Below are 20,391 nucleotides of genomic sequence, written 5' to 3' on the forward strand. Positions count from 1 at the left end.
CCCCGCCTTCCGTGGCAACATTTAGCTTGGCCTGTTCATTGTGAGCCATTTCTACCCGTCACAGATGAGGGAACTATGGGTATCTTAGGTAACAAAAAGAATAAATGGCTTCAATTAAAGAACCGATAGAATGATTTCCATCTTCTAACAGAGAATCTTTAAAAGTAATAGATTTATTAAAGCCAAAGAACAGTAGGTTCAGCTGAATTTTATGGAAGCCATACCACATCCTGTGTTCCTGGCTAAGGATATGCTTGTTTCCAAGAAGAGGAGCTTATGGTCCAAAAATTCAGACTCAGAATTTGAACAACTGTGATTTTTGTCTATCAGCAACACCAGGAAACACAAAGATTGACTTCATTATCACATCAGGTGTGCTGTCTTTGGAAAGAAAGACATTTGCCGAACTCTGATATGATTTAGTACAATGTCATACTGATTGCCATAGGAGCTGAGAAATGCCATGAGACAATGTAAAGCAGTTTTTAAGGCTCATCTATGCAGAACGATTTAATGACATTCTCTACCCAAGTTGTGCCCATGCACATTTTACTCTTCACTGATCTTGGATACAGAATGTATCTGTATGTTCATAAATTATATAAATATATTTAACAACTAGCCCCATACAAAGATGTTTCAGGCCATATTTTTCTACAACTCCAGACCCTTGAATGAAAGTATACGGGCAAATCAGAAAGCCTATTTCAGACAAAGGAATCAATTGTGGTTACAGCTCTGCCTTCACAAACCATATCACAAGCATCAAATAAGGCAGCAACAGGAGTTTCAAAACTGCTCTGCTCTCTTAGGATTTCCTAGCTGATAAACTAAAATAGATGCTCAGAATTATAGATCCACTTATGCAGTATATTAATTTTTCTGATTTCTGAAGCTTTAGTTATAAATGTGTCTTCTAAAATATCAGCCTTCATGTCCACCCACTAGAATAAATCTCAAAAAACCTTCCCCAAAAGAAAGAAAAAATCCTCAAACCCCTTAGTTTCAAGCAATAGAATACTTCTTAAGCTGAAGTCACTCCTATTCAGTCGTGCTGACAAGGTACTGAAGATACCATTACTTATACTTGCATATTAATCCAGCTCTTCATATTGAAGAGCAACAAAAATGTATCATCAAAGACCACCGCATGAGTTCAGGGTACACTCAGATCTCAGAAGTGAAGAGCCCAGCATACACCTGGGATCCTTTTTGTGTAATTCTGCCAAAATTATGGAAATGCTGATATATTTTGTATCTGGTACCAAAACTGAGTTCAGTAAGAGCAGAACAAATATCTGATGGCAGGTAGTTATAAAACCAGTGAATATCCATGCTGACAGAAGCAATGTATGAACTAGATTCCTTGCATTGCAAGATCCTCAGTATTCCTGAACTTCTTTGAGGAAAAATAAAAAGCTTCAGATGTTTAGAGAACTATCAACATTGTACAGAAAAACTCTGAGAAGGAAACAAGCCAAAAATTTACCAGAACTATTCCTATTAAGGAAGTCACTTCACAGAAACAAGCCCAAACACTTCTCCAAGTTCAGGGGATTTTGTGTGACCAAAAAGTGTTCTCACGATCTTAAGAAAAATTATGGATTGTAGAACGTTGACATTTGTCAATATATCCCAAACTGTAAACGGGAAATTCAAGCAGAGTCCATGATGGAAAAAACAAGCCTAACTAGGACCTTTGATACATTAGTATTTTTTCACAGTAGTCTTTCCCCCCGCCCCCCATACATATGACTTTCCATGAAAACCAGGCTGAAAAAAGTTAAACAAACCAAACCACAATTTTCACCAAAATTCTTTGATATGTTGAAAAATCTTACATATGAACACCTACTTTTTCTGTTACCTTTCTTAGTAAGAGTGGATTTAGGTCATAATTGTTTGAGGTCAAGAGATCATTGGGCAAAAGCAAAACATAGAAGTATGAGCTCAAAGACAAACATTTCAAAAATTGATCAACGATTACAAAGAAAATATAGGTAACATTTTGTTACCTAAATGATTGTGGTCAGTTGCTATCATCACTGTAAGTGAATAATTCAAATTTTAGACTTCAGCTAAACAAAAATTACTTTTTTTTTTTTTAATAACCAAAGCACTTATCTAGAACAGTTTGAAAATTTTTAAAAGCAGTTAAATTAACAGAAGTTAAAAAAAGAAAAAAAAACACCAAAGAGATTAACTGAAAATATATTATGTTTTCAAAAAGTGACTTTGTAGTTCTTCCACTAAATACACAGGAACACATCAAACCAACATACCTTTACGTTTTCATGTATTGATTGAAGTTGTGCAGCTAAAGCTACAAATGTTTGATAGATTTTCTGCATAGCCATAGACAAATCTGTAAAAGGCATATAAAGCATTGGTAAGTGACAATCTCACTACCAGGAGAAAAGATTTAATGTTTATACCACAGCAAGAAGCCCCCCCAAAATACATACAGCACAAAGCACAAAGGCAATCGCATGTGAACAAGTTGACGTCTGCAAGAGATACACAATTTGAGAGCAATTGGGTGCCACAAGTTACCCAAGTACTACTTTTTGAAAGGGCTTCAAACTGTATTTTGAAAAGTACTCTTTTATCAGATTAATTTTATATATATGGAATTTGTTTCCTATAATTCTATCATTTAACAAAGCTAAAATATATTAGCCTAACTATTTAATAACACAGGAACATTTTACCTCATTGGTTTTTACATAAACATAGTTAAATCAGATTTTCTTGTGTTTGTATATATTTTCCAGTCTGAATTAAAGTACAGTTAAACGTTCAGTTGATTTTGCCAAAGACAAAGCAGTAGAATGGAAACTTACATTTTAAAGACGCGATTAACAAGTATCACAGGAACAATTATTCTAGCTCTACCCACAGGCATATCAGAGAAACGCAATGGGGAGCTTCTTGCCTACATAAAGTCTTAGATTTAGGATATCCTATTTCCCACACACATATGAAAGTGTTTTCAGTGCACTGACCCAACTAACGCAAAACTTTTGGATTAAAGTGGAAATCTCAAAAGTTTCGCCAAAATCAGGCATTTGCTGACAAAAAATGCTTTTGTGGAAGAAGCACTGAGACAATGTAAGAAAATGGAGGACAGAAAAGGGTTGAAGTGGTCTTTCACTGTGGAAAGATCAGCTTCTGCATTTCCTCTGAAGGATGCATACAACCTACTGAAATGCAAATAGTAGCTATCAAGTTCTTGAAGATGCGCAGATCTAGCAACGATTCTTGAACTGAAAAGGTCTGCCTCTCCATAAGGGCATTTCTCCATTATAATTTGCATTTCTTTCTGAAAAAGAAAAGCTGGGGAATAAATCTCATGCCAGCCTGCAGGGTTGTGGAGGCAGTGGTATCTAGGAAGGCTGGCCACAAGTTTCCAGAGAGTCTGGGGATAACTTATCGAAACCAAGTACTAGACATCTCAAAATTTAAGACATACTGGGTCATGATTTCCTGTATGGTAAAGGCTACATATGCAGCACAGTGTTGACTAGATCACTAGATTGTTTGCTGACAGCTTGACCACGCTGGCACAACAGATTAAGCCTTGCCCACCAAGATTTAGATTATGTTTAGATTATAGCAGAAACTGCTGAAAAACCTGAGGAAAATCCGTGAAGGCATCCCTCTCGTACTCTGGAAGAACAAGAAGATCACATGGAAAGACAGAGGACCCTCAGGATTCAGCAAATATCCCACTCTGGAAGCTACGTCTAGACAGTTCTCTTGGATTAGACATATAAGGTCCAGAGTCTATGTACCATCCTGAAATGGTACAATGCTCAAGTATCATTTGGCACAAGAAGACGTGCACTTGAAACCACTGTTTATTGGAGAACTTGTACCTAAAGTGACCCAAAAGATAAAAATGTCTACAATCATAGGAATGGTAACCAACTAGATAGAAGACTACTGTCCAGAGGTCAGTATTCTCTGACCACAGAGATTCTCCCAAGATTGAATGATGTCACAGCAAACTAGACTAAATTTTTGCGGTTGGTCAGAGCTGAAGGCAACACCAACTGGCTCCAAACTAAGTAAAAATTCCCAGTTTGATCTGGAACTGGCAGAGCAGATGCCCATATTCGTCTGGTCAGACAGCTCAGTGCAAGACAGGGGGTGCCAGACATCAGCCTTATTAACAGATGCTGAAGGGAGAGAGATGGATATAGTGGATATCAAAACAAACTAGGCTTACAAACTACACCTCAGGAACTGGATCCATCTTAAAAAGCTCAAGAATCTTTATGAATTTAATCTTTAATCTTTACATTGAACAAACTGCAGAATCTGAGTGCTTATTTCTGTACATTGAATAAGAAAAGCCAACAATAATGAAAGAGATTAATTACTAAGTTTTTCCTTATAGGTGTAAGATTTCTTAATTTTTTAAATGTACTAAATACTACAATTTAAACATTTACCTTGTGGAGTTATGTGTGAATTATTTGCTTGAGTAGCAAGATGATTTTCCAGTTCTTCTATTTGTTGCCTGTATTGCTGCAGCTGTACTTCAAACTGCTCAACCAAGATTCTGAAGTAGCTAAATGAGTAAAATGAAATCATGATTAAACTTCACTAGTTTGCCACTTCTTTTTAAATCCGATCTGTATTAGCTGCCAACTTTCATGTAATGAATTGCAGCAGTTGTGTTCTATGACATTCTTGACATCCCTCTACTAATAGGAAGAGAGTAAAGACCGTTTTTCCTCCTGTCTATAGATAAACAAGTACAGAAATAAAACCATGATTCCATTCAGTACAAACGTTAAAAGAAGCAAAAAAAAATATTCCTATTATAAGTTCATAGAATCACAGAACTGTTTTGGCTCGAAGTAACATTTCAAGGTCATCCAGTCCACCTGCCCTGCCATGAGCAGGGACATCTTCAACTAGATCAGGTTCCTCAGAGCCCTATCCCAACCTGATCTTTAGCACTTCAGGGATGGGACACTTATCACCCCTCTGGGCAAACTGTTCCAGTGTTTCACCACCCTCACTGTAAAAAATTTCTTCCTTCTTCTAGTCTGAATCTACCTTCTTTCAGTTTAAAACCTTCACTCCTTGTCCTATCACTACAAGCCCTACCAAAAAGTCTCTCCCCATTTTTCTTATAAGCCCCTTCTAAATATTGAAAGGCTGCAATAACGTCTCCCCAGAGTCTTCTATGCTCCAAGTTATATTATTAATTATTATTATTTACAAATAACAGTAACTCACTCTGCTGGGGCTGTATTTTCATGCTGGAGACCAGGAGGAGTTTTCTGTGTTCGTAACGCTATTTCTGCATTCTTCAGCTCCTAAATAAATAGGGAAAAATAATAAAAGATAAGATTCTGTATGAAGTATTCAAAAAGACCAGCTATAACTCTACTGTTCATTTATATAAAATATTTTCTTTGTATATTTAAGTTAACAATGTGACAGAATCAGACCAGAAACTCTTCAAAGAATAGACTGCCAGAAAGTTGGAGAACTGTAAATACCAACAGAAGTTTGGGAAAAGAACAAACAGCAGCACATACTGAAAGCACACTGAGCTCTCAGAAGTTGAAAAAAATATTCTTCTGAACTGTCAAGAGATAAAGTCTAACTTCTACTGTACTTCAGAAATCCTGTCACAATTACTGAGGACTAGAGGGGGGAAAAAAAGCAACAGTCAAGTGCAAGGAAGTAACACCTTAAAGAGAAGAACAGAAAAAAAGGATTATTTTGCATTTTTTTTTTTAATATTAACTAGTTAAAAAAACTGCCTCTTTCTATGGAAATGATCTTTTTATGCATGACAATTACAGCATAAGCTTCTGTTCAATACTTTCTAACAACTCTATCACTAAGAATTTCTCAGTGCCTGGTGTTGTGATTATTCTCTACTGCATCATTTACAGAAATAATGGAAGTATCAGTAACAAGTTTTTGTTTCCATAGAAAACTCAGAAAGGCACAACTACAGAGTATTTCCTTTTGGTATCACAAGATACAGAAAACACATCAACATTTTTACTTTAGAACAAAATATACTTATTTATATAGCAAGCAGCTTTGACATGCCAGATGAAATAAGTGGTACAGATCTTGAAAAGCACTTCCATCAAAACTTGAGCTCAAACTGGTTGCACAGTTAAGATGCAGACAGGCAGACAGAATTCTGACTCAAGTTCACTAAATGAATACTAGTGCTAGTTAAGATACTTTGGTCCCTGAAATGTTATGGGGCAGCGTTTGAGTTTTGGTTGGGTTTTTTTCTTTTTTTTCAGTCTTCAGAGGAAAACATACTCACATTTCTGCTGCTCCAGAATCCAAGATGTTGTAACAAATACATCTTCACTAGCAGCTGAATATATAACTGAAACTGAAGTAGACACACATTCCCTTCTAATGCCTTTGCTATGTAGGAGCGCTTTCCTGAATAAAAGTAATTTTATTGCTGTTGTACTTATCTAAAAATACTGACTTCACATATTTCAGTCTCCCCTGGTAACTTCAAATAAATTAGAAGGGATTCAAATTTTCATTTTATTTACAACTCTTTTAGTTTGGGCACATTTTAACTTGACTGATGATAAAGAAGGCTAGTTATCTTATATGAAATAACCGACACAGAAAATCTCCCTAATAAATTTGTATTCAATTATACCTGCGCAGTTTCCACCTTCAGCTTGTCAATATTAAGAGTGTTTCTCTGTAATCCACTGGCAACTACAGACAGAAGTTGTTTCAAAGCTTTAATGTCTTCTTGTACTTTAAGCATTGCTTTAGAGGACATTCTACTAATTTCTTCCTGAACTTGTTTTTGTTCTTTCACAAATTTCCTGAGGAAGGGAAAAAGAAGGGGGGAGCGAGAAAAGAAACATAATATATCAAACCTGAAGTACCCAACTGTTTATATTCTGGTCACATCATTAAAATAGCTATTAAATTGATTTTTCCAAAATCAAGTGCTGAACAGTAAAACTACTGTAAAGCACCATATTAACTCCTAGTGTGCTAATACTGTAGAAAAAACTCAACAACCCTCCCAGACTCCAATAGCAAGTGCTTAAACACGTTGTGCTCAACACTGACAAAGATATGTATCGAGTATTTTTTATATATATAATAATATATAGCATGTAGTAAAAGTGATTACTACTTTGAACCCACAAATACAGTGACATACAGCCTCCTTTACTAGTCTACAACCTGCCTCCTTCCTGCCTGAGGGATGGCTCTTTTACAGTTCTCTCAATTCCATATGAGATCCACAATGCACATGCAATATGGACATAAGGTTCAATACTTACTATGCACGTGCAACAGGCTCAATACTCCCAGGGAGAGATGGATCAGATTTTAAGAGCATATTTGTTGGCACGCTCACTTGTGTAAACACATGAAAAAGCGAGGTCAAAAAAAATAAACAGCCTAGGCTTCAGCTATTAGAACTATCTATCCACTCTGTTCCAAAGGTTAACCTCCTGAAAGGCCTTGACTAGTCAGTTATCCTGCATGCAGCCTGCAGTAGGGTGCTTTTGTCACAGAGCATCAACAGCATACAATACTTTAGCAAATTTACTATCATAAATAAAAAATACTACTTACTGTAGATTTTCTACATCTTGACAGATTACTGGAGGTAGATTTTCATCCTTTAGTGCTTTGCTATCTCTACAAGAGACAATGCATGTTCAGTCAGTGCTTTAATCCTACCAGACATTTTTGCATGACTACTAAATATCACAAAAACATTCAAGTGATGGATTATACTGTTCTGCACCCATTGCATGTATGCTGCAACTAGGAATGATTTAGATTAATGACACAGATACTACGCCTGTGGTGTAAGCATCATACACATTCACAGAAATCTTTTTTCAGACCACATAATCAGTCTGTAGCAGATGCCAGATAAGCAGAGGTATTGCATTTGATGGGAAAATTCAATGTTTAAAATGATGAACCACCATTGGTCACATTGCAAAACTTGGTTATTGACATTTATGCCTTTTTCAAGATCAAAGCTGTAGAAAAGCCAACATATTAGAAAACTATATATAAACCAAGTAAGACATAAACGCGAAGAAAATCTGATACTTACTCTGGTCTTGTTCCTGTTTTGTCACCTAGGAAATAAGAACTGTAGGTCAGAAATAAAGCTTTGAATAACAAAACAATCTTAATGAGATTTTAGGGAAGAACTGATGACTACAATCTGCTTGGTTTCTCTTGATAAAAGGAAGAGACTAGGCTAACCATAAAAGAAAGACGGTTTTCATTTACTCCCCCTTCACAGAGAAGTATCTTTTCAAGAACAGTGGATCAACAGTTGAGGTGCTAATTTCTTGCCACATAATAGTAGTGCAAAACACCTGTACAAGTCACTGCAAATACAATACACAACTGCAGTTGTGCAAGAACTCTGTTCCTGCTTATGCAACCACAACTCACTAAGAATGTTTTGTGGGTGCAGGTGAAGTGTTTAAATTCAGCAACAGCAGTCTGTTCTCAAGTATGAAGGCAATGAAGGTTTGACCACTGGACTTCCCTAACAATTCTGTTATTGCATCAAGTCCAGTAATTCACAAGGTTTTACGGAACTGAAGATGTTACTGCTCATTTACCACCTACGCACTCCAAACTGCATCTGTGTATCAAGGTGCCAAATGACTTTGAGTAACAGAATGGAGCTTAAAGCAACATAGCACAGGGTCTGCAATCACATCCATCCTATAACCATAGTAATCTGTCAGGAAGAACACTCACTCAGCCTAAGAAGTGGGCTTCATCTTCTTCAGCTGGATGCAATTCACATCCTCAACTTCCCTCTCAGTGCCACCGTGGCAGAAAGTAGCTATGCAGCTAATGCTAGTGCCACAAATATTTCAAGCTGCACAAGCCAATGCTCCTGCCAGGAGAAGCTACTACTTTTAGAAGCAACATCTACTTAAATTGTCTGCTGGCTCTGTCACCCAGTACATTAGAGAGCCTGGAGTCCCACAATCATTCCCTGTGCCTTTTGCTAAGGGAAAAAAATCTACATAAAACTGGTGGAGGAGTCAACCCCAGAATTTCGGACTCCTTTCTCTGCTGATAAAAATTAGGCAGAAAACTAAGTATACTTTGCTTTCTCTCTTCAGCCACTTTTTCTTTTGCTGTACATCAGAACACCACTTAAAGTAGAAGATACAGATTTGAAATCAGATTATGCTGATTTCTAGGCAAGTGAGTGCTCCAGATTTTACCTTTCTTTACATTCTTTTTCATAATAGATGAGGAAAATATGTATAAGAACAGCTTCTTTTCCTGCAGCTGTATTTTAAAGAAATACTAAACAGTCTTCAGTCTCCAGAAGGAAAAGCTTTTATAAGCTATTCCAGAAGAGAGAACACAGGTCCCAGTCCCTATCTGCGCTGAGATTTCTAGGGCAGTTTTCTTTGGTAGCAATGTCTTCTCCTTCCTTTTCTTCCAAGGAAAAGAAATAAAACCCTCAAAACCGTAAAAGCACCACCCTCAAACCTTGACACAGTTCCTCATACATCAGTACAAACAATTGTACTGACAGGACAGAGTAACAGCACACAAGTAGAGACATTTGCCTTAAGCAGCCTTACCCATTATGGGAAACACTCCTAAACTTAAAAAAAAAAAACAAACCACACAAACTCGAAAAACCAGTCTCCTTCAACATTTCCCACTGCTTAGCCAAGAGGTATATGCTTACCATCCTGACAGCAACAGTTCAACTCGCCCAGTTTCACTATGCAACATATGGGGAATTCAGGTACTCATTCAAGTTTCTACCTTAAGAGCTAGGCAAACACAAGGCTGAGAGTTATCAAACTGAAGTTGGTTTTGAGTCTGTGGTTCTCTGGTCCTCATTTTAAGATACCTGTATATTATGGAAGTGTTGTGATATCCTAATATTAATGGAAATCCCACAGAACCTGGGAACTGGACCTTTTTCCATCACTCCTAATTTCAGTAATTAATGCCAGAAACAATAAGCACCATGCAGAGCACTCCAGCGTGGACAGTCAATATGTCTTCTCTTCTACAAGTATGAAGAACTATGACTCCACAAATTGTGTTACTCTGTAAAGATGGTTTCACAGAGTTTCTATATTTCCTTTTCTTTTGGCTATTGGTATACTCAATTTAAAATCTGGATCCTGAATAGAATGAAGAGATTAAATTAACAGTATTGATTCCCCAGAGAAAATGTGTATTTTAGAATCAGCTTTAGTTAAATTTACTCTGAAAGCATAAAAGCAAGACAAGTTAATAAGTGTCTATGTGTCAATGCTCAATACTCCCTTACTTAAATACTTTAAAGCTACCACATAGGTAGTTTTTCTAACTGGTTTTAACAACCTGATAGAACGTATCAGATGGAACTATGCACTACCAGAAACACAGCTTTGAAGATTAACAGCTAGAAACAGGAAATTTTTATTGCCCAGGCTTTTGAAAAAAAGAAACCAAGTATAAGATCTGTTACAGCTGAACAAAGCTGGTTTTCAAACGAGTACTTTCTGTATTTGTAATGCATTACTTAAACATAGCTCTGTTTCCCCCTCTAGTGGCTATTTGACATAGAGCTGTTCAGAAATCATCGTAGTGTTTTGGGTTGGAAGGGACCTTCAAGATCACCTAGTCCCACCCCTCTGCCATGGGCAGGGACACCTCCCACCAGACCAGGCTGCTCACAGCCCCATCCAGCCTGGCCTTGAGCACTGCCAGGGATGGGGCAGCAACAGCTGCTCTGGGCAACCTGTGCTAGTGCCTCACCGCCCTCACAGTAAAAAATTTCTTCCTAATGTCTAACCTGAATCTGCCCTCTTTCAGTTTAAAGCCATTCCCCCTTGTCCTGTCACTACATGCCCCTTTAAAAAGTCCCTCTCCAGCTTTCCTGTAGGCTCCTTTAGGTATTGGAAGGCTGCTCTAAGGCATCCCTGGAACCTTCTCTCCTTCAGGCTGATCAACCCCAACTCTCTCAGCTTATCATCTGCCACAGCACTTCAGCAAATGGTCCTACAAGTCTTCACTCCCAAAAGGCTAAAGCATTTAGATCCTCATTCTCAAGTATAATATTGACTTATACTTATTTTAAATAAATTTACATTACATTGCAATTGCAACCAAAATCTTGTTCTTCTATAAGAACACGATATCCAAGAACGAAATTAATAACATGCCACGGGGTGTGTGTGTAAGGGGTGTCAGCTTTAATTTCATACTCCTAACACAATGCCACAGGGTATTTGCTGTAATGCTCTGATAATTTTCTCAATAAAAAAAAATATGACTGTTTTAAAACAAACTTACTCTTTTTGTCTGACGAACTACTAAAATCAATGCCACCAAGACCTTCATTGGCAGTAGTGGAAGGAGCCGCAGTTGTCCCCAGAGTCAAACTCAAAGCATTCTGCCCAAGTCCTACAATAAAACCACACAGAATTTCTGCACTTACAAAGCTGATACTTAAAACTTACTTAAAATAAAAGCACGTATCTTGCTTGCAGTTTCAGACTACAACACAGCACAACAGTTTTCCTCTAGAGCTGAAAAAGACAGGAAGACATGAAGTGACATGTCTTTAAACATGTTAAAAAAGCAGTTAAAACAGTTTATTCAGACCAAAAGCCACCAAAATAACGAGCTTTTAACTTCTCTGCAGTTAAAAGGAGATACTTGTATATCATTGCCCTCCCCCATTGATGATCACCTTCCTTGAGTCAATTATGGCAATGACAAAATCTTGCATTTTATTTAAAAAAAGTAAAAATTAATTTAAGAATGAAAAAACTGCCAGTGATTTCAGATTTCATTTTTATTGTCCATGGATAGCAACACTGTTAAAAATTATACTTTCAGAGTGTTAAGATTTTATATCAACTGAAACTTACATTATGAATTTACACAATCACACATTAAATATCAATGTTTTGAGACAGGAGGGAAGAACTAAAATAACTTTCACCTGTTGCTGCTGTGCTTGTATTCTGGAAGAGTGAGCCTCCTAAACCTGCTAAGGCTCCTCCTAAGGGAAGGCCTGTGGAGGCAGTTGTAGTCGGAGCAGTTGAGCCACCCAAATTTAATGTAAAGCCAGTAGTTCCTGCAGAAAAAGCAAGCCAGCTTCATGCAGACACTGCATTCAAATACATCCACAGCCAGTCTGAAATAACTGAAATGTCTGAAAGCATATTTATCACAAATAATATGGATAATAAACTCAGGTTTTTTTATTTCCTGCAGATTTTCCAAAGTCATAGAGACTTTTAAATTAGATGTTATTTTGTTCTACAATATCGTAATCCTGGTAAGTCCGTATTTACCTCCAACTATGTAAAAAAAGTCCCCCAGAACACTAGAGAATCTAGAAACTGACACAGAATTTATTTTATGGCACAATGGATCTAACAAGTGCTATTGACTTTTTATATTAAAACGCCAAAATGTTAGTATTTTATGTTAAACATGGAAATATTTTACAAAAGACATGATACAAGAACATTTCCTTGGTAGTCTGAGTCTTCTGGCTTAGGCATCCCAGCTTTTGGTAGGATAGGGAAGAACTGAGTAGAAAAAGACCATAGGTATAAAGGGACAGAGCACAGAGGGCACAGATAGCTGAGCTCAAATGCAGACTCCTAAGGTTAAGAAAAATGAACTCCAGTCTTAATTATCATTATGCATGGTGCAGTTTAACTGAGTTAAATATGATGGCAGGTGTGTGCCAGTATGAGAACTACACTAGGAAAACTTTGTTTCCACTACTGGTTTACCATTTCAGGCCATCTACAAATGGTAGACATCTTCCAAACTTTTCAGCTGTGCAAATAGGAAGCTTTCAGCCTCCAGTGGGATTAACAGTTACAAAAATAATGATTTCACATAATGAATCATCTCTCGCTACAGTTCTAAAGACAGATTATATGCTGCCTATTTCACATGCCCATAAATCTATCTGTATTATGGTACCCAAATTTAGAACTAGTGAAGTCCAACGAACTTCATAAAAGTACCACAAGATTATATGTGGGGGTTTTTCCTAGTGGTACATACTAGAACACTTCAGAGTTTAGAACTGTTTTACCACAAAGTTTTATTGTTAAAAAACCCAACCCAACAAAAAATACCCCAGACCCCCTTAAATATTTTCCTACCTGCTGCAGGAGTTGATGTAAGAGCAGATGATAACGACAGGCCACCCACTGAGGTAGAAGTAACAGGTAAAGCAAATGGCGTGGCTGAACCTGCAGGTTTGTTGAAACCTAAACTAAAGCCTGTAGTAGCTGCTGATGTGGTGGCAGGTGTGCCTAAAAAAAAACCCAAAAACAATTACCACTCTAAGAACACTCTGTTTAAGAACGAATGCTCAATTCATCTTCTCTTCTGACCTATTCCCATTTAACCATCACAATCAACACAGCATGCAAGATCACGTGCATCAAGTAAAATAACCCCATAGCACTTTCAGATATATTTCAAAGGTTTACGTTAATTGCATGGACATTTTTGCTCCAGAATCACGGACTGGCAATTATATCTAATGATAATCTAAAAAACCTAAAAAAAAAAAAAACATATGAGCATCCACCAAGAGCATCTAATAGACAAACCAAGTATTGGTAAATAGAGCTGCAAACAATATTGCCCAAAATACAAACTAACAATTCTCAATTGGATGTGCATGCCAAGATGAATGCACACATAATTTCAATTTGTAAGCAAGATAAATATGTTGAGATGTTATTCTCGCAAACTCTGCTTTTGAACACTTTTAAATTGAAGCAAATAAAGCTTCTGCTTCCTGCATTTTTCACGGTAATACATTTTACATTCTAGAATCCATATTCCAAAGTAAAGGAGGAGCGCGCACATACATAAACAAGCCACAATAGCATGTGCAAGAAACACATACTCTATGTTCTCAGTAATTGCTGTGTGTCTGTTTTAGATTACATCATTTCATTCAGCTACGGAAAAGAATTAATGTTCATATGCATAGCTGCCACATATGATTATGCAACATACAGTCTGTTCTGGGTTAGCTGCTGCTCCTCTCTTCTTCTACCCATTTAATTTGCTTCTTTATCCAACACTATTTTTTCCAATTCATTCACAGCACAGCTTCCTAAATCTTGGGACTGCAGTCTGTCTTGTAGCACCACCCCTAACATCTGTGATACGCAAGCTCAGGTTCTCCTCAGACCTCAGCTGATGGCGTTTAAAAAGAAACCAAACCCCACAACTACCCACATATTCCAGCATTTCTAATGCCAACTGAAAAATAGTCACTAAAGATGCATCACAGATAAGTAAAATATTCCCAAGGTCTGTTCCCAGTTCAACCTTCTATTCTTCTAGAAGAGGTAATTGGCAAACAGGCCTGTTCACACGACGTTCATTAGAGCAAGAAATTATTTAAGAAGAATTCTTTGATAATGTATTCCAACTCCCCTCTGCTGAAGGATGAAACTCATTAGGGGGGCATAAATACAAAGTCTAACTTTTCACTGCAACCACCGTCACTGCTCTACAGGAATGGAAAGGAAGAACCCTTTAAGAAGGAACAGTGCCCAGAACTGCAGGGCTCCACTCTGGTTTGCAGCCTTAACATCTGGGCTGCAAAGCAGACTGCAGTTAGTAATGGGGAAAGATCTCGCATATGATTACCAACTTTCTACATCACAAGAAAGATCTATCTGTATTTTTCTTTTGCCTGTATAACGTTAATACCCAAATTCGGTCCTTACCTAGTGTCAGTCCTGTAGCAATAGTTGTTGCTGTTCCTGCTTTAAGAACGGAAACAAAGAAAGAATAATAATTGAAGGCCACAGAGCAGTTATAGTAAAACATGAAAAAAACTATTAAAATAATGCAACATTATGAGACAATATGTAGACTATTATACAAGTTTTTTCTGTAGTATGTTCAAAGCAAAACAACATAGAAGACAGTAGTTGTAAGCACCAGCAGCACAAATCAAAACATAACTGACTTCAAAATGTCTTTTTTCTTCATAAGAATCTGCTAACAGTGAAGCTGATGTTAACACAGCAGTATAGAAAATTGTTTGAAATTTCAAGCAAATTAAAGTGAATGAAAATACAGAAACTAGTAATTCTATCAAGCATTTTTTTCAGCCATATGGCAGCACCTAACATTAGCATGTAAAACAGCAGATTTACAGTATAATGAAGAGTCCGAAGTCTTTGTAAAATCCTGTGTCTTGGTTTAGGGTTTCTGTCCCACTGGTAATTTAAAGAGATTATTTTGAACAGAGTGTTATGCCATTTCATATGTTAAAAACACCATCTGATTAGAAGATCAAAAGAGTTATTGAGAGCTAAAAGAAAATTACCCCAACGTAGCCAAACATAGTAGTACTGGCTTTCAGTCCACTGTTGAATTTATTTCTAGTAGATGGGTTCTTAGAACTTCCCCTATCTACCCATTTCTAGTAGATGGGTTCTTAGAACTTCCCCTATCTACCCATACATACAAGTAAAAAAAAAAAATAGGGCCATTTTGTTAGCAATATTGGAGCCAAAGTAAAATTCATTCTGTCTGAATGATGCCTGGTGAAAATATTTCCAGTCTGAAAAGTTGGGGGTTTTTTTTGCACTCTGGTACTCCTGTAAGAATCTGTACATTCATAGGCTGAATTAGAGACCTAAGAAAGCATTAATTAATTTCTTCATGCTATTGCAGACATTAAAAAACCTCCAAATAACAAAACCAGAAATGTTTACTACTGCAGAATTACAAGTACCACATTACAAATACTAATAATCTTACAACGTTTTAAAATACTTCTCAGATCAATCTTAAATTATATTTTTTGAGTACCCTGGATAAAGAGTTAAGATTTCTAGAAAACACTGGGATTTGAATTAGGGAACAATTTACACACAGGTGCAAGCAGTTTTCTGGTAACTACATTTGGGTTTCTGCAGCATCGGTACTGCATAATTCTCTATTAATAACCTTTTCAACTGTTCAGTGATGCCCCTTTAATAAAACTACGTTAAGTAGTATTCTGAGCTACAGAACTACTGTAAAAGCAGCAAGCGTGCTATGACAACCCAGTTTTTCTGTACATATGATGTACTACTTCACTGTTAATTCAAGTTTCTGCTGTACAAGTGGGTTTTCTACCTGTACTGGTGCCTCCTGGTGTAAATCCAGTGGGTTTTTTTGATCCAAAAAGTCCACTCCCAAAGCCCACTGAAGAAGCTGATGTAGTTGCTGTAGCAGTGGAAGAGCCCAGAGTTCCAAAATTAAGTCCTCCTGTTGAGCTATTACAAAATAAGACAATTTGCAATTATTTTTCAAAATAAAAAAAAAAAATCAAACAGTTTGAATTTCAGTTTCTTTCCCATGCCATCATTCATTTTCCCAAACCACACACAATGCAGCTGGACAAGACTAGAGTCCAAGCTCCCTAACACCAAACAGAAAGAGGAAGCCGATCTCCCCTTTTCCTTCTACAGCTCCCACCGCTTCCCCGACACTGAATTCCAGCGTTTGTTCAACTCCTTGCTGAGCTGATACATCTTGCTAGACCAGTGGGAAATTTGAACTTTTCTCTATTAAATCATCTCATCAATTCTGCGTGATTATCTCCCTGAACTACTGAGATGGGAGAACAAATGCTAGAGGCAGCGCAAAGATGACAACAAACCTGGACGAACATCCTTTCAAAGCAAGCTACCAGTCTGTTTAGATACCTCTGACTTGAAACCTCAACCAATGTTTACTTAACTCTTAAGTGGTAAGCAAAGACATACAACCATTCACATCCACCACACAACTTTGTCATATCTTGCCACCAAAACACACTGATGCATGAATTCATTTTTTTACCAAAATGCTATCCCTTCCCCTGCAGGTGTCAACCATGGAGGATCCATGCCTACCATACTTTCTTTTCTGAATGTATACTTGTCAAAGTTACAGAAATAAAATTCCACAGCTATTTTCGCAGATGAAGGGGAAGAAAGAAGGAGAAACTCAAGAGATCAGTCACCACTAGGAAAATTAAGCCTTTTTTTATTTTGGGCAACTACACATTTTAGAAGTTTCATGGCAAATAGAGAACAAGCTTTATACTTAGCAAAGAACACACTAAGTTACTGTACAAGACACAGGGGAATATAATAATCATGACTATCTCTAACCAGTGAAATTACAGGTACTAGCAGCCAGATGAATATATGATTTTCAAAATGCAAAATATTGCTTTAAGTTGACAAAAGATCAGTTGAATAACTTACTTGTAGTAACTTCCTGCCCCCATCTGTGAGCCTTTTTAGGAACTAATAAGTTTTTTCTAATCTAAACGATTTTTGCTTAAGTACAACAGTACCAATGAAACAGAATGCAATTTAGACTTCATGCTAACAGCTGTCAAAGTATTTTATGTTTCAGGTGGTCAGTATTCTCTCATCATTCCCTTATCTCCTCTCTTTTTGTATGAACGCAGCTCCTAGACATAACTTAAACACAAAAGTAAATCCTTAAAAAAAAGTTATAATTAGCTTTTAGATTGAAACTTTTCAAAATACCTACAAAACCAATTGTAGCAAGCCCAGCAAAAGTTGTTTAGAATGCAGACTCACTAATCATCCAACTCCACAGGAGCCAAAGCATTTCATCTTTAGTCCCAGAATTTCAACATACCAAACTACAGCACCATGACCTAATGGCTTGTAAACTTAAACATACAACATGGTGCTTCTCTCACTGGTCAGGAGTTCATGTTTCTCATCTTTTTCCAGCACAGACAAAGGTGACTGAGTATTTTTCTTGTTTCAGCATTATAGTAGAAGCAAGCTAAGGTACGCAATATAAAATTCAGCATTATGGGACAAAAAAAACCCAAAAACCAAACTAAAAAGCCCCAATAAAATTAAGTGGCATTTTGTTTGTTTGTTTTCCAAACAGAAAGAAACCAAAATATAGAAATAGAGCAATGACAGCATTCTCACCAGCAGGAGAAAGCATGTGCCAGAAGGACTATCTACTCCCCACAGATGGAAGGAAGAGGAGCTCAGGTCACTGAAGTCAGGTCTTACCTCTAATTTTAGAACTAGAACAAAGCATTGCACCTGCCTGAAGCATACTATAGAGAACATGAATTAAATAAGAACAGCAAGCATAAGTACTCTATGAACAGCTATTGGTGCAACGCAGGAATTGGGTAGGCTGGTGTATCATACAGGCTTTGAGCCACCAGAATATTATGTCTGAGTGGTCACACTGATGACTAACACTTATGCCTGGACTACACAAAAAAGGCTCTTTTCTCCCAACACCTGGCAATACTGTCTTAGACCCAGCTCATAAGAACAACCGCTTCTTCTTATAGTCTCAAAGAAGTCATCCCATAGGGATGCTCAAGATTCACCAACCATCCAGCAATAAAATGGACTCTTCCTCTGTGGTACTCCTTGACCAACAGCCCTGCAGACTCATCCTGTTTGTAAGAATAAATACATGAATAAAAATGCAGAGTACCATACTGTTATTAATTAGCACCTGTTAAACTTTCACTTACTATTTTGAAGAGATCAAAAAGCAGCCAGAACAGTAAAAAAACCCACAAACAAGTATTTTTAAGTTCAGTAAGCAGTTGTTAACAAGTGCAGATCAACATTCCCCTTGTTGAAGGCAGTATATTTAGAAGAATGTTTTTGAATAAACAAATATTATTTTATTTTGCTCATTTTAATCACAGGAAACCTGCATTAAACAGGCATGCAGCAAAAAAACCTTAAGTTCTTTACCGATTCCATACAACACACCTTAACTGCGGGGGTAAAAACCAACCAACCAACACAAACAGAAAATGCCAAACCAAGCACAGGTAACATAAGAATGTCATCAATCTGTCATGACCACAAAATTAAGAGTATTAGAAGAGACTCAGAAAACTTGTTCCTTCTCACAGAGGCTTCCAAAAACCAATACTGCCATTTAATCCAGAGATACTCTTTCACATGCAGATGTTCAATTTCCTTCCACTCCCGCTACTAATTCCTGCCAATTCTGACAAATAAGTATTTTCCAATATATCTGCTTTAGGTGAAGTTCTCTTGAGTGATTGATTTCACCTGATCAGATTTGGGAAAAACTCTGATGCAAAGCTCCACTACAACAGTTCTAATCTTCAATGGAGGCATAAGAACAAGCAGGTCAGAAAAAACAACCGATGCTAGCTCAGTTCTGTGCAAAGAAAGAAAAAAGGGGGAAAAAAAACCCCAGCAACAACAAAGACTTCCCTATTCTGAGAAACCTAAATACTAATAATGCCTTTAATATATAGTGTGCTTTATGTCACAGACACATCAAAGTGCAACCAAGTTCTCCTTTTACTCCAAGACACTACACACCAAGTGAAAGGTTATTTGTATCAGAAAAAACAAAGCTGCATCCAGCTTCGGGAAAAAAAAGGCAATTTCACATCTGAACGTTAAACATTTGGGCTTTGACATCAGTGAGCTCCATGCTGCACACGCAAGCTCAGGGTGACTGCTGAAACCTAGATACGCCTACAATTCACATTCTGCGTTCAGAACGTTAGAGAGAACTGTGGAGACACGCTGCTCCGACAAAGCCAAAATACAGCAAAATTAGAAGAGCACCTCCCTTTGTTCCTAGCTGCTGAACAGATTGATCCCTACGCCTGTATTTACGAAGCCGGCCATGAAGCAGATGAAGCAGGAAGGGCACCCCCGCCCCCTGGGGCGGACATGGTGAAACCGGTTCACCCGCGCACCGACGGCCCTTTCGGCCATGCACCGGAGCTCCGGGCCCCCGAGCGCAGCTGGAAAGGCGCCAGGACACACAGCGCCGGGCGTGCGCTCCCCCCGCCCCCCCACACCCACGTGTGCCGCCCGGGCCTGCCCCGCCGCGTCCGCCCCGGCCCAGGCCGGGCACGCCGGGCTCGACAGTGGGCCGTGCCGCGGGGCTCGGCGGCCCCGGGAGCCAGGGGCCCGCGGGCAGGGCCAGGCCAAGCCGAGCGGAGGTGCCGCGTTACCTCGGCGTGGCGGCTCCGAAGGAAAAGCCCTCGCTCCCTCCTCCTCCTCCTCCCGTCCCGGCGGCGGCGGCGGCCGCCGCGGAGCCCAGGGTCCCCGCGCCGAAGGAGAAGCCCGCAGACATGGCGGCAGCGGCGGGAACGGCCGGAGAACGGGGCTGGGAGATGGCAGCGAGCCCCAGCGGTGGGAGCCGGGGAGGGCGGCGGCGACGGCCTCCTTACGGTCAGCGGCTACGGCCTCCTCAGCGCCGCATCGCTCCCGGCGCCAACTTCGAACAGCACGGCGCTCGCGAGCGCGCAGCGCCCAGCCACGCTCCCTCCGCGCGCGCGCCGCA

At 38.6% G+C, this 20,391-nt stretch overlaps 1 protein-coding gene across 2 annotated transcripts in view; it reads right to left on the reverse strand.

The window, feature by feature from the left end:
• The window catches only part of NUP58 (nucleoporin 58), a 35,647-nt gene extending 15,256 nt beyond the window's left edge, over positions 1-20,391 (reverse strand). Inside the window, exons 1-12 of one of the 2 annotated variants that reach the window (XM_040583443.1) lie at positions 20,060-20,391; positions 16,177-16,316; positions 14,772-14,807; positions 13,179-13,331; positions 11,993-12,127; positions 11,338-11,448; positions 8,111-8,135; positions 7,615-7,680; positions 6,671-6,845; positions 5,254-5,333; positions 4,458-4,576; positions 2,283-2,365 (exon numbers count right to left, since the gene is read on the reverse strand). In XM_040583443.1, the coding sequence (XP_040439377.1) occupies positions 2,283-2,365; positions 4,458-4,576; positions 5,254-5,333; positions 6,671-6,845; positions 7,615-7,680; positions 8,111-8,135; positions 11,338-11,448; positions 11,993-12,127; positions 13,179-13,331; positions 14,772-14,807; positions 16,177-16,316; positions 20,060-20,181 (1,245 nt within the window). In that variant the 5' untranslated portion in view covers positions 20,182-20,391. Of the gene's footprint in view, positions 1-2,282; positions 2,366-4,457; positions 4,577-5,253; positions 5,334-6,670; positions 6,846-7,614; positions 7,681-8,110; positions 8,136-11,337; positions 11,449-11,992; positions 12,128-13,178; positions 13,332-14,771; positions 14,811-16,176; positions 16,317-20,059 lie in introns of both variants that reach the window. The other variant, XM_040583442.1, reaches the window with a different exon arrangement.

This window comes from Falco naumanni, chromosome 2, assembly GCF_017639655.2.
Source record: "Falco naumanni isolate bFalNau1 chromosome 2, bFalNau1.pat, whole genome shotgun sequence".
In the NCBI taxonomy this organism is placed as follows: Eukaryota; Metazoa; Chordata; class Aves; order Falconiformes; family Falconidae; genus Falco; species Falco naumanni.